The 13,933-nt window shown below is 39.8% G+C and overlaps 1 protein-coding gene across 3 annotated transcripts in view; it reads left to right on the top strand.

The window, feature by feature from the left end:
• The window catches only part of LOC125346918 (gamma-secretase activating protein), a 76,810-nt gene that overhangs the window by 16,474 nt on the left and 46,403 nt on the right, over window positions 1-13,933 (top strand). For 2 of the 3 annotated variants that reach the window (XM_048339847.1, XM_048339845.1), the window contains exons 6-12: window positions 4,139-4,227; window positions 6,821-6,890; window positions 9,390-9,439; window positions 10,272-10,376; window positions 10,639-10,698; window positions 11,614-11,657; window positions 12,616-12,695. In XM_048339847.1, the coding sequence (XP_048195804.1) occupies window positions 4,139-4,227; window positions 6,821-6,890; window positions 9,390-9,439; window positions 10,272-10,376; window positions 10,639-10,698; window positions 11,614-11,657; window positions 12,616-12,695 (498 nt within the window). The remainder of the gene's footprint in view (window positions 1-4,138; window positions 4,228-6,820; window positions 6,891-9,389; window positions 9,440-10,271; window positions 10,377-10,638; window positions 10,699-11,613; window positions 11,658-12,615; window positions 12,696-13,933) is intronic. The other variant, XM_048339846.1, reaches the window with a different exon arrangement.

Genomic DNA, 13,933 nt, shown 5'->3' with positions numbered 1-13,933 from the left:
GGAATACTCATTTTCTCCCAGGGGAATCTGGATAGGGTCTTCTTGGGGGCCTCAGGAAGAGTTGAGGAGAAATGACAGGGCACAGGAGGTTTCCTCTGAAATTTCTTTTTTCTTTTTTCCTCCTCCCCTTCCCCTCCCCCTCCCCCTCCCCCTCCCCCTCCCCCTCCCCCTCCCCCTCCCCCTCCCCCCCCCCCCCGGCTTTGCTACCTGGGCTGGCTTTGAACCATGATTCTCAGATCTTGACCTCCTGAATTGCTAGGATTACAGGGGTGAGTCACTGGCACATGGCTTGAAATTTCATGCTTTTTGCTACACTCTTACCTTCCCCTTCCATGACAGACTGAGAACCATCAACCACCATATTCTCCCCCCACCCCTGACTAATGTGCTGTGTTCTCATCTTCCTGGATCCCCTGAGACTCCCATCTTATGTAGTGGTGTGAGGAAGGTATGATCTGGATCACTGATATCCCAATCCACTAGGACAAAGGTATAGACAAAACCAGAACCTCTGATCTCTTAGGCTAATAAAACCCCTTAGTCCAAGAAGGAAAAGATTTTGCTACATGTATTTCTTCAGATGATGAGACTGGATATGTGTACTCAAGCATTGACTTGCTCCTATGACCCCCAGTTCTATTCTTTTTAGCCTTAGAACCTTTGTATTATGCTTAACCTAGTAGTAACCGTGATTTGCACTTGATGCTTATCATCTGTGCCTCATGCAGAGCAAGAGTCATTATTGTTACAAAACGTACTTTCAGATATGAGATTTAAAATTAATTTGCATACAACATTAAATTCTATCCAGATATTCTTGCTCAGTCTTGTAAGCTTGTAACTGTGGTGACATTATCTACTTACATCTTCAAAAACATTAGGATAAACAGTTATTGTACTGGGGAATCCTGTAGCTTTCCAGCTTTGCTCATCTTTCATGTGGGCCACTGAGGTGAGAAACAGCTCTGCCCTGGGGTTATTTGACAGTATCTCACCTCAGCTGCCTAGCTACTTCTTGCTTTCTGCCTAGGGCCTTTGGGACAATCTATTACCCACATATTTAGCCTAGAAGAGTGGTTGAAATGATGGCTAATAGCTAGCGGGGATCTTAAGGAAAATTATCTCCCTTTCCATTCCTAAGACAGGCGATTTGGATTTGGAAGAGCCCTCCAGATAGCTTTAAGGTAGATGGTAGCCACTAATTGGCTGATACCCTTCGCTGTGTGCCCTTCCCTTGGTTCATTCTCTTCAGCCCCTCACACCAGCCCTTCATGGCTAAAGTGATCCTGTCCCCTGATGTAACTTCTTGTCTTAGTTTAAATTTCCTTATAAGTACAATGTGGATACTAATTAGTTTATTTGGGATGATCCTAGAAAACATTACTGGGGGACTGTTTAGAGATCTAAAAGAAGGGAGGAACATGATCAAGATGCATTGTACTCATAAATTGATAAGTTGAACTGACTACTGGGGGACTGTTTAGAGATCTAAAAGAAGGGAGGAACACGATCAAGATGCATTGTACTCATAAATTGATAAGTTGAACTGAAACCCCTTTGTGTAACTAAAGATAATAAAAAATGAAAACAAAAATAAAAGAGGGAAAAGCACATTTCTGGCAGATTCAACAGCCAGCACTAAGGCCCTGGAGCTCAACTGTACCTGGGAGATTCTCTGTTCAAGGATAGCTAGGAGGCCAAGAGGCTGAAAATGACCAAGGAGTATAGTGGAAAAAAGGGAGGACATAGGAAAATGGAGATGAAGTACAAGCTGCTCATATAGATAATAGGAAGCACATTTCTGGCAGATTCAACAGCCAGCACTAAGGCCCTGGAGCTCAACTGTACCTGGGAGATTCTCTGTTCAAGGATAGCTAGGAGGCCAAGAGGCTGAAAATGACCAAGGAGTATAGTGGAAAAAAGGGAGGACATAGGAAAATGGAGATGAAGTACAAGCTGCTCATATAGATAATAGGAAGCCATTATAAAGAGTTGGCCTTCTCTACAAGTAAAGTAGGAAATCAGGTAGATTTTGATCAAGGGAGTGATCACTCTGTGTGTGTGTGTGTGTGTGTGTGTGTGTGTGTGTGTGTGTGTGTGAATACTAGAGCTTGAACTTAGGGCCAGGGCATGCTCACTTAGCTTTGTGGTTCAAGGCTGGCACTCTACCACTTGTGCCACACAGTAAGTTTCCACAGGTGGTACCTGGCGTGAACATTTTGTTGGGACTCCACTGACATAGAAAGCCTCTAGACCTTCCACACACAAGGGTTCAGTTATGTGTCCCAGATGTTCCATAGAGGAGCTATGGTTTGGCTTAAGATCTCCAGTAACAAGAATTCCTCCAGAACTAAGCTTTGGGGACACTTCCAATGTTGCCACCATTTCTTAAGATGGGCTCTCACCTGTGTGAAGCCAGTCTTCCCCTGCTGTGTCACACCTGTCTCTGCTTTGATCTTGTCACCATTCCCTGCTTAGTTCTGACCTGAATTCCCCTTGAATGTTGCCCTCACAGGCTCCACTGAAACCTGGATTTTTTGCGTTCTCTACACAGAGGTCATACTTCATAGAATCATGGAATTTTATGGGAATATGAGTGTAGAAATACTAATCCTGTAATCTGATTTTTTTACTTTCTCTAATAATAAGGGTTTGAGACCCAGGAAAGTTAGATAATTCCCTGAAAAGCATGAAGTAGTGGCAGAGCTCACACTGCCAGCACTTTATGCATTGGTTATTTATTTATTTATTTATTTGGCCAGTCCTGGGCCTTGGACTCAGGGCCTGAGCACCTTCCCCGGCTATTTCCCCCCGCTCAAGGCTAGCACTCTGCCACCTGAGCCACAGCGCCCCTTCTGGCCGTTTTCCATAGATGTGGTGCTGGGGAATCGAACCAAGAGCTTCATGTGTAGGAGGCAAGCACTCTTGCCACTAGGCCATATTCCCAGCCCTGCATTGGTTATTTTTGAGATAGTGTCTTGCTTTATGTAGGCATAAAGGACTATGATCTTCCTATTTGTGCCTGGACTTTCATCTACCTAATTTCACTTCCCTTGTGCTTCCACACTGGTAGGATAGCAACAGGCATGTGCTAACATGCTCAGCCATTGGTTGAGATAGAGTCTCATGAGCTTTTCTCTCTGGGCTGGCCTCTGGCCACAATTCTCAGATCTCCACTTCCCATGGAGGGACTTGAACTTGGAGGGCCTGAGAACTGTCCGTGTGTGTGTGTGTGTGTGTGTGTGTGTGTGTGTGTGTGTGTGTGTGTGTTTAATCAAGGCTGGTGCTCTACTATTTGAGCCACAGTTCCATTTCTCTCCATGTGCCCCTTGTCTCTTAGAGCTTGGATTACTTCACTCAATATTTTCCCATGTCCATTTACTTCCTTGTAAGTGACCTTTCTCTCTCTCTCTCTCTCTCTCTCTCTCTCTCTCTCTCTCTCTCTCTCTCTCTCTCTCCCTCTCTCTCTCACTTTCTCTCTCTCACACTTTCTCTCTCTCTGTCTCTCTCTCTCTCTGTGTTTAATTGGAAATGGAGGTCTCATGCATTTTTCTGCATGGATTGGCATTGAACTATGGTCCTCAAATCTTAGCCTCTTGAATAGTCAGGATTACAGGTGTAGGTCACTGCTGCCCAAACTTTTCTGGTTATTTTTTTCAATTTTTTATTATCAAACTGATGTACAGAGAGGTTACGGTTCCGTATGTTAGGCATTGGATACATTTCTTGTACTGTTTGTTACCTCGTCCCTCATTCCCCCCTCCCTCCTCCCCCTTTCCCTTTCCCCCCATGAGGTTTTCAGTTCACTTTCTGGTTATTTTTGAAGTAGTATCTTGTAAATTATTCTACCCAGACTATCCTCAAACTGTGATTTTTGCTCTCAGCTTCCCACGTAAGTAGGATTACAGGCATGAGTCACTAGCACCCAGCTGCAAGGCTCTTTTGGGATCCTGGAGAGTGGAACTAGGGTAGCATTATAGTTTGTGTCACCTGAAGGGTTAGATAATGATGGTAGAATTGCTTGTTACTTCACCATGGGTGCAGTAGGATATACCAGGGCTTAATTTCCTATTTGCTTTGGAAAAGACAGCAAATGATATTCAAGTCTTTGTTATTAACAACCTCTTTTTCTCTGTAGGCTCAAGGTGCCTGACTTTGTTGGTTGAAATCTACCCTGTTAACAATGTGAAGGTTCTCAAAGCAGTGGATAGTTATATTTGGGTACAGGTAAGCAAGCTATCACTTACATTTGTGTCACTCATGAGACGGTATGAAACCCAGGGGATGTTTTCAAAGTGCTTTTGCATACATTATCCTATTTAGTCTTCAAAGTAATTTTGTAGATGGGTAGGGTAGGAAGCACAGCTCTTCTTCAAATGAAGAATTTAGACCTAGCTCCCATGAGTCTGCTATGCCAGGGTTTGTCTCCTAGTAAGGCAACTCTATTACATGATAAAATTCCGGATATTAAGAGACATTCACAGTAAACTTTAGAACAGTTTATTTTGTGTCACATGGGTGACAGATTAATAAATTATTTAATTTCTGAATTTACCAACACTGAATTATCATAGAGACACTTTGTGGCCTGAAGGCAAGACTCAGTGGTAGAGCAATTGTCTGGCAAGTGTAGGTGACTAGGCCACCCTCTTCCTCTTTTCCTCTTCCTCTTTTTGTTTTGTTGAGACAGAGTCTCTCTCTCTTCTTTTTTGTTGGTCGTGGGTCTTGAACTCTGGGCCTGGATGCTGTCCCTGAGCTCTTCAACTCAAGGCAAGCATTTTGCCACTTTGAGTTACAGCACCACTTCTGGTTTTCTGGTGGTTAATTGGAGATAAAAGTTTCATAGACTTTCCTGCCTGGGCTGGCTTTGAACTGTAATCCTCAGATCTCAGCATCCTGAATAGCTAGGATTACAGGCATGAACCACTGACACCTGGCTGAGGCTCTTTATGTGGTCCTGGCAAGCCTGAAACTCCATGATCTTTTTGCCTTCCCCTCTTCAGTGTCAGTATTGTAGGCATGCACTATCTTGCTTGGCTTTAGCCAATCTTCTTCATTTGCAGATTCCGTGTTTATGAATTCTCTTATTTGCTATGATTTATTTGTATCTCAAAAATTAATATTTAGGACATGTTGCCAGTTTTGCCAACATGTGCCAAGGAGGAACAAATTGAGTCACCTGTCTTGCACACCCCCAACTGTGGTTGAAGAAGTCAGTATTCTATCTTGTTATTGAAGTCTTCTTGCTTACAAAAGTTGTTATTGTTTAGTACCATGGTTTTAAAAAAAAATTGTGCTTTTTTTTTTTTTTTTTTTTTTTTTTGCTGGTCCTGGGGCTTGACCTCTAGGCTTTGAATTTCTTTTGCTCAAGGTGAGTGCTTTACCACTTGAGCCACTGCTCTACTTCTGGCCTTTTTGATTAGTTAATTGGAGATTAGAGTCTCATGGAGTTTCCTGCCTGGGCTGGCTTCAAACCATGATCCTCAGGTCTCAGCCTCCTCAATAGCTAGGATTACAGGTGTGAGCCACCGGCACATGGCTAATTTTTGTGCTTTTTGCTGGAGGTTTTACTGTTTAAATGGCCTCCCAGTGTCCTGTAATGTGCTGTCTAGTGTTCCTAAGAGTGAGAAGGCTTTGATGTGTCCAACAGAGGAAATATGTTACTTGATGAACTTCATTCAGACATGAATTACAGTGCTGTGATCCATAAGCTCAGTATTAATAAAATCAACAATAAATATAGGCTCTTTAAACAGAAATATACAAAAGAAAAAAGTTATATGTTCATCTGTGGACAAAAGTATCACAAACAGGCTGAGTACAGTGGCTCATAGCTGTAATGCTTGGGAGGTAGAAATTGGAGTATGTGTGTTGGGGCGGATGGTTGTGGTTCAAAGCCAGCTAAGGAAAGCTAGTGAGATGCCATCAGTAAGCCAAGTGTAGCAGTATGTGCCTGTGGTTATAGCTATGCAGAAGGCCATAGTCAGAAGGATCATGGCCCAGATCAGCCTAGGCAAAAAACCCCATCAAATTCATTGGTAGATCTTACTATAAAATGACTTTCATGCCATGAAAGGGAATGGCTGATTTACTTTGCCATTACCCTGCCAAGGATGAAAGCATTATGTCACTGGAGTTTCCCTGCATTCTCCTAGCTGACTGGGTCAGGCCTCATGGTGCTGTTGCCTGCATTGTTTTATGTGGGGGAAATTTAGTGGAGTCCTACAAAGGAGCTCATAGAGGAGGAATGGTGTGGATTAAGCCTTTTCTCATCAGTCTTTGAGGCTTGCAAATTGTCACCTTCAATCCACACAGTGACTCACTGACTTTTCTTGGGAAGTCCCTGGTTATAGACTGCTTTGTCACTTGGGGGTAGAGTTTTGGAAGTTGCAATGGAGATTATGTTTACTTGGCTCTGAAATTACACAAGAGACTTAGTTGTACAACAGATACCTTGACCATTCTACTTTTGTGTGTGAAAGAGGTCATATCATATAAATGTTGGATTGTTTCTTATTAGCTTCAGAATAAAATATGCCAAATAAGCACTATCCATCCATAGAGACAGTGTTAAAACTTTGCCTTACTGTTTACATGCAAGGGGGAAGTGCTGTGCTGATCACTTCCCCTAGACAATTGAGGTCCTGACAGTAATCCGTGTGTGTGTGTGTGTGTGTGTGTGTGTGTGTGTGTGTGTGTCAGAGAGACAGAGATAGGAGTGATTCCCTTGTGTATCTTTTGTATGGTGGGCACTAGTACAGTGATCAGACACAATCTTTGAAATATAGATTATAATTTTGACTAACTTCCTTTTTTATAGTTCCTCTATCCATATGTTGAAACTCACCCTCTTTCCCAGAACCACCTGTTACTGATTTCAGAAGAGAAATGTAAGTACATCCTCAGGGACATGTGAATGGCACATAATCTTCTAGTAAAAGGTGGGTGCATTGCTGCAGGTCTGCTAACTTTGTTTTTGTCAGTCATGGGGCTTAAACTCAGGACTTGGGTGATGTCCTTGAGCTCTTTTGCTCAAGGCTAGCCCTCTACCACTTTCAGCTGCAGCTCTTCTTCTGGCTTCTGGTGGTTAATTTGAGATAATGGTCTCACAGACTTTGTTACTTGGGCTGGCTTCAAACCATGATGCTCAGATCTCAGCCTCTTGAGTAGCTAGGATTATGGAATGAGCCACCACCAGCACCCAGTATCTGCTGACTTTTTTTTTTTTTTTTTGGCCAGTCTGGGCCTTGGACTCAGGGCCTGAGCACTGTCCCTGGCTTCTTCCCGCTCAAGGCTAGCACTCTGCCACTTGAGCCACAGCGCCGCTTCTGGCCGTTTTCTGTATATGTGGTGCTGGGGAATCGAACCTAGGGCCTCGTGTATCCGAGGCAGGCACTCTTGCCACTAGGCTATATCCCCAGCCCGCCTTTTGATGTCAAGTTGAGACCTAAAATTCCTGTGGAAGAGCTTTGCCTTTGGCCCACACTGCTGTTCTCTCAAGCTACTCTTCTATTTCCTTACCTGGTGGAATGCTCATACAACAGTTGTACAGATCATTTTTGCCTTCTTTAGGATGTTTGGCACAGTGTCCAACCATGATATAAGGAGAAAGACTTGCATGGAGAGACTGTTGGGTAGGGGCAGATCCTGGGTACATGCATATGAACTTGGCCAGATTATTATTATTATTATTATTTTTGCCAGTCTTGGGGCTTGGACTCAGGGCCTGAGTACTGTCCCTGGCTTCTTTTCGCTGAAGGCTAGCACTTTGCCATTTGAACCACAGCGCCACTTTTGGCCGTTTTCTGTATATGTGGTGCTAGGGAATTGACCCCAGGTCTTCATGTATACAAGGCAAGCACTCTTGCCACTAGGAACTTGGCCAAATTCAAGTAGAGGCAAATCAGATTTGGATATAAATGGTTATGGCCCCCAGAGGAACAAAGGTTGCATGTTTTCCCTAATATGTGGAACCTTATACCTATAAGTAACTATGTTGGGTGGTATGCAAGTGTATTCAAATGTACTAACTGAAATATGGTAGATTCAAGGGAGAACTCAAATAGTGTAATTCCTTAGAAAGGCAAAGTCAAAGCTCAACAAAATAAACACCAGGAAGTAGGTGCTTGAAAGCATTGGAGTGGGGTCAAGGAGAGAGGGATGGATGAAGAGAAGAGAGGGAGAATGCAGCCAATAATTCATTGCATATCCTACAAAGTTAAGAAAAGTGAAGGAGGGATTGGGTTAGGAGGGATGAATGAGAATGATGAAAAGGGTGACACTGATTGATCAAGATGCATTGTATTCATAAACTGCTTAAATGGTAATTCCTTTTACAACTACTTAAAGATGAAGATGTTTTCAAATTTATGAAGGATAAAGGATAAATTCACTGGTGAAACTTTTCTAGTAAGCTGTCTTTGATGGTATAAAATAAACTGCTGATTTATGGTTGGATGAACAAGCTTTAGGAGTGAGGTTTGTGTTCAACCCCTATATTCATCTTTCTGTTTGTAATTAGAACTATCAGAAGGTACGTGTGACTGAATCTAAATTGTTACTGATAAGGTACCTTCTATAAAATGTCTAAAGTATTTAAAGCTTTATTGATGTGAAACTGACCCCTATAAAAGCACCTCTCCCAGATAGTGTATGAAAGTCCATATATACATATATTTATATATTTAAAAACACATTTAAACATACTAGAACACTAAAGATTACCTCTGCTAAGTGAGAATGGTCAGTCTTTTGTATGGTAGAGGTGAGGAAAACTGGTTGAGGGAAATAGGAGTACAAAACGTCCAAATGTGTCATGCATTATTGATATTAAAGATTGCACTTTTTTTTAGGCATGGGATGGTGGCTCAATCCCTTCTACTTGGGAGGCAGAAGTTAGGAGGATTGAAGTTGGAGGCTAATAGAGTTAGAAGAGTTCATGAGACCTCTTATCTCAAGAGAAAAAACTGGGTGGCACGTGTCAGTTATACCTGCCACCTTGGAAACATAAATTGGAGGATCACAGCCCAGGCCAGCCAATGGAATGATTGACCCTCTCCGAAAAATACCTAGAGCAAAACATATTGAAGGTGGTGTGGCTCAAGTGGTAGAGCACCTTCCGAGCAAGTGAAGACCTGAGTTCAAACCCCAGTACCATCTCCCACCCCAAATAAAGAGTAAAGAAAATGGGTTTTGTGATAGTGTAAAAAGAGGAGGGAGAAAGTTGTGTATGTATGTAGCATATGTATTATCATGCTCTATATAAAAATATTGTTTTATAAGCATTTGTTTAATTGGTTTTGTAAAAACTGGTTCACAACTGGTAGACAAAGAATACTGATGTTTTCCCCAGAGGTTAAATTATCTTTCTTTCTTTTTTTTCTTTAAAGATATTGAACAAGTTCATATCCAGGTTACCCAAGAAGATGGAGATACAGTGGTAAAGATGTGAAATTCCTTTTGCCTAAAAATTTTCTTATACAAAGCACACATTTCTTTTAACTTTATTTTTATTAGCACACACACATGCATTTCTTTTATGTTAGAGATAGATTGATGCTATTGATAATTCACATTTTCTTGATGTCTTTCAAATGATCTATTTGGTGGTATAATATGTGAAACAAACAATGACCTATGAAACAGTTATCCCCTTTTTCTCTACTTTATCCCCCATCCTGAGTTTAATAATAACAGTAACTAATAAAAAAAACAAAGGCTTGCCCATGGAAACTTGTAAAAGATTAAATGTATATGTGGGAAATACATTTTTATCACAATAGAATCATCATATGTACTTTTACCTAATACTTTTATGATCATTTTTCACTTAATAGAACAAAAGTATATAGGTTACAAAGCAGGGTGTGGTTGGGCGTGTCTGTAGTTCCAGCATTCTCATCTTGACATCTGTCAAAGACTGTCTTTAATGATGAAGGCTTCTTGTCTATAGAGGCCATATTGAGGAGCTTATGTTCACAACAGGAAGCTATGAATCTTTATTTATGTGCATGTTGGTTTATGGTAAGTATTGTCTTGCCTTTGCTAGGCCCAGCTTGTCTATTAAATTAAGAATAAAATAGTATTGAGAGTTTGGGAAGAAGAAGTAGTGATGTGGTAAAAATCTGTAAAAATCTGTGTATGTTTTTGTGTGTGGAGGAAGTGCAAATACAAAAGGAGAGATATTTACATGTACTGTAGTATGGAAAATAGTGCTTTTGTATATGTCCTTTTAAAAATAAACTTATTTATACAATCTTTTGCCTCTTTAGGTAATTAAAAATTGTGACCATCTCCCCAGAAACAGAATAGCTGAGGATTTTGTTTGGGCTCAGTGGGATGTGGCAGAGCAGAGGTTATACTACATCAACCTGAAGGTAAAAATTAGCACATAGTTGCTCCTTCTTAATGGAACAGTTTGGTTTTAACAATACAATTATTATAATTCATTAATTACTGTATTTTTATTAATGGGAGGAGTCAGTGAGGGTTTATAAAAATAATGAAAAGGTTTTTATTACTACTTTTAGTTAGATTGCTGCTGCTTTTTCTCCTCTCTCTCCCTTTCTCCATCTCCCCCCATCTTTTTAAGTGTGTTTTTTTGGGGGGGGTAATATTTCACAATATTTTATCTTTTAGAAATCAAAGAGTATCTTAAAATGCATCCAGTTTTATGCTGATGAGAACTTTAACTTAATGGTAAGTGCAGAGAGAATGGTCACTCCCAAGAAATTTTGTGTTGCCCCCTTCACATCTCACCCCTTTTAAGAGAATTGTTATCATAAAGAGCAGTTTAGTATTTTGGGTGTTAGTCACCTGTTATGAGCAAGTAAAATAGTTCCGATTTTCTCAAGGCTTCAGTTCTTTGAGAAACGCACAGTTAACCAGGGGCGAAAAGAGCACAGGAAATCCCCATCAACATCAAGGAAGCAAGTTTTAAGACTGGGACTTAAAGGTAAAAGATGTGATCTATAGTAATTAGATTTAAGTTATTGCAAGTTATTTGACCCAAAAGACTTGTGAAGATGGTGAAATTGAGGACCAAGAAAAAGAGCCAATAGGAGTGCATATTAGTTAAAGAGTGTAATTAGTTAAAATCTAGCATTACTTCTGGAAAAGTTACTAATTGGCTGTGTTGGCATTATGTAACGTATCACCAGTGTGTTTAATTGTGATAGGTAGCACTGACTTCTTTTTGACTACACTGTTGTTGGTATGTTGCAGAGATTGTTTCTGTACCATTACAAGACTTTTGTTTTTGGTGTACCTACCCTTTCTGATGTCAGGCCCTCATTACATGGCCATCTGTGACTTATGAAAGCTGAGTTTTCCAGTTGTCCTACACAACCTCGTTAATGATACTCAAATTTAAGAGCAAGTTTGCTAAGCACTCTTCATGAGATAAGCATACACCAAACTCGTGGTCATTTGTAAATGCTAGGGTATTTCCAGTGGACTTCCTGTGCTGTGGATTGGGATATGGCTTTGAAGAAGATAATGACAGCTAATAGGCTCCTCATCATTAGCCAAGCACAGCACTGTCAGGCTTGCTCTGCATTTCAGACCCGTCATCACTTCATGTCTTCAGTTCATTTCCTCCTGGTCTTTTGACAGTTTGAAGCACCCTTGGACATATCATTAAGAGACTTGGGATTTAAGTAAGTTATTTACAGATGGTTATTAGATTTATAGACACTTGTAGATAAAATGATTCCTAGTTCATGGTATACCGATAAAAGGAAAAATTGATATTCTCTCTGTATATCTTTTTTTATACTTCTGTGCTTTATAGGGAATAAAACAACTTTACCAAGCATGAACTTGAGATTTTACATGAAAAGTTAATTGTGTTGATTTTCTGTAGGGCATGTCCATTTATTTTGTTATATGGAAGTGCTCTTCTCCCTATGATTAAATAAGAGACACATTAAAAACTGCAACTTTATTAAATCAAAAATAAATAAATAAGAGACACAATGAATTAGAGATGCATTTAGAAGCAAACATCAACATGGTTCCCCCTTGCAAATGAGAGGATGCCACAGGTCAGCCTTCTTTGAAGCTTGGCTGAGTCTGTTGCTAAATTTATTTGTTTTGTGTTTTCTTTTTTACATAGAAGAAAAGTGTTTTTCTCATTGCATTATAATTTCTCTTGCTCTTTAACTATAATTTTATACTCATTCTCTTCACATAAAGCCACAGAAGACAATTTTGAAAAAATAAACACAAGGTCGTCAATACACAGAACAGTTTTCCTGCATTAAATATGGTTATAAATAATGAAATATTACGTATGACACTAGCTTTATTTTATCATGTATGAACATTTAGTTTTGTTTGTTTTGAAACATATTTCAGAGTATGTTTGCTGTCTGTCATAAAACTTATTAAGTACAATTTGTAACTTGTTTCTCTTTGCATATTTATGTCCTGTATGTCATATATTTAAAATATATTTATGTACCATTATATTAAAAACACTACTATGTTGTCTTACTGATGAAAAGTTGTTTACTTAGGAGAATATTCACTTCTGTGGATGTATCATAGTTAAATCTTTCAAAAAGAATGTATTTTTAAATGCATTCAGTAATTTATTTTCCTTTATGTTCTTAGACTTGTGAATTTTGGGTGTGATTATCATCAAGATACATCATCCAAACACTCAACTCTCTGTGTTTTTACCAACCATACAGGTAAGAAGAACTAGGATTTTATTTAATAAATTATTCAACTATACTTCAGTGCTATACAAAATTAGTTACTGGATATACTGGATACTTTGGATATCTGAATCATGAAAAAGAAATATAACAGAGCCACCTTATTATATAGGCAATCATGTGGAATTGTAGACAATAAATTATCTTCACTATAATTTTTACTTAGTTTTTTTTCTTTTATTGCCAGGGAGGGAGCCCAGACTCTTGCGCATGCTAAGCACATGTTTTTACCACTGACACCTCTGATTTCTAACAGCATAACTATATATAGATTCTGTCTCTGAAAAAAGCCACAATCAACAGGATTGTTGTTCTAGAAGCAATTATTTGAGTTGTTTTAGTAGAACAGGTGAATTTGTATTTAGTCAATCTACATTTTCTCACCTCCATCTTTTCGTGTGTGTGTGTATGTGTGTGTGTGTGTGTGTGTGTGTGTACTGGTACTAGTAGGGGCTTGAACTCAGGGCATGGGCATTGTCCCTTGCTTTTTTTTCCTCTCAAAGCTAACACTCTACTACTTAAGTCACTCCTCCACTTATGGTTACTTAGAGATAAGAATCTCATGGACTTTTCTGTCCAGGCTGTCTGTGAACCATAATCTTCAGATGTCAGCCTTCTGACTAGGCCACCAGTACCAGGTACCTGCTCCATCTTTTAACAAATAGGGCTAAGGATGCTTTCTATGTCAGCCTATTGTTATGTTTGGATTCTAAAACTATACACTGACCCTTAAATGCTATGCTATAGAGTGCTATTCTAACAGAGCTTGGCATATGAAGTCATGAGTATACACATTCTGTCCTCACATCTGTTTATAGTTCAGAAAGAAGACGTAGAGTTGGGAAGGCATGTCTAAAATGAGAGGAGAGAAGCAGGATTCCATAGAATTAATCTGGTGAAAAAAACCTCTGATCTTTTAGCTTTACTAGTCATCTAAGAAATAACCCTAAAAACAAAGTCTAATAACCATGTTTTTGCTTTGAAACTTGTCATTAATATAAATTAATTGTAGAAAAGGCTTCATTGTGATATTTATTTATTTATTTATTTTTTGTTTAACTTACTTTTTTTTTTTTTTTTTTTGGCCAGTCCTGGGCCTTGGACTCAGGGCCTGAGCACTGTCCCTGGCTTCTTCCCGCTCAAGGCTAGCACTCTGCCACCTGAGCCACAGCGCCCCTTCTGGCCGTTTTCCATATATGTGGTGCTGGGGA

The sequence above is a fragment of the Perognathus longimembris genome, chromosome 2 (genome assembly GCF_023159225.1).
Source record: "Perognathus longimembris pacificus isolate PPM17 chromosome 2, ASM2315922v1, whole genome shotgun sequence".
In the NCBI taxonomy this organism is placed as follows: Eukaryota; Metazoa; Chordata; class Mammalia; order Rodentia; family Heteromyidae; genus Perognathus; species Perognathus longimembris.
Note: the sequence above shows the minus strand (reverse complement) of the source record. Positions and strands in the feature narration are given on the sequence as shown.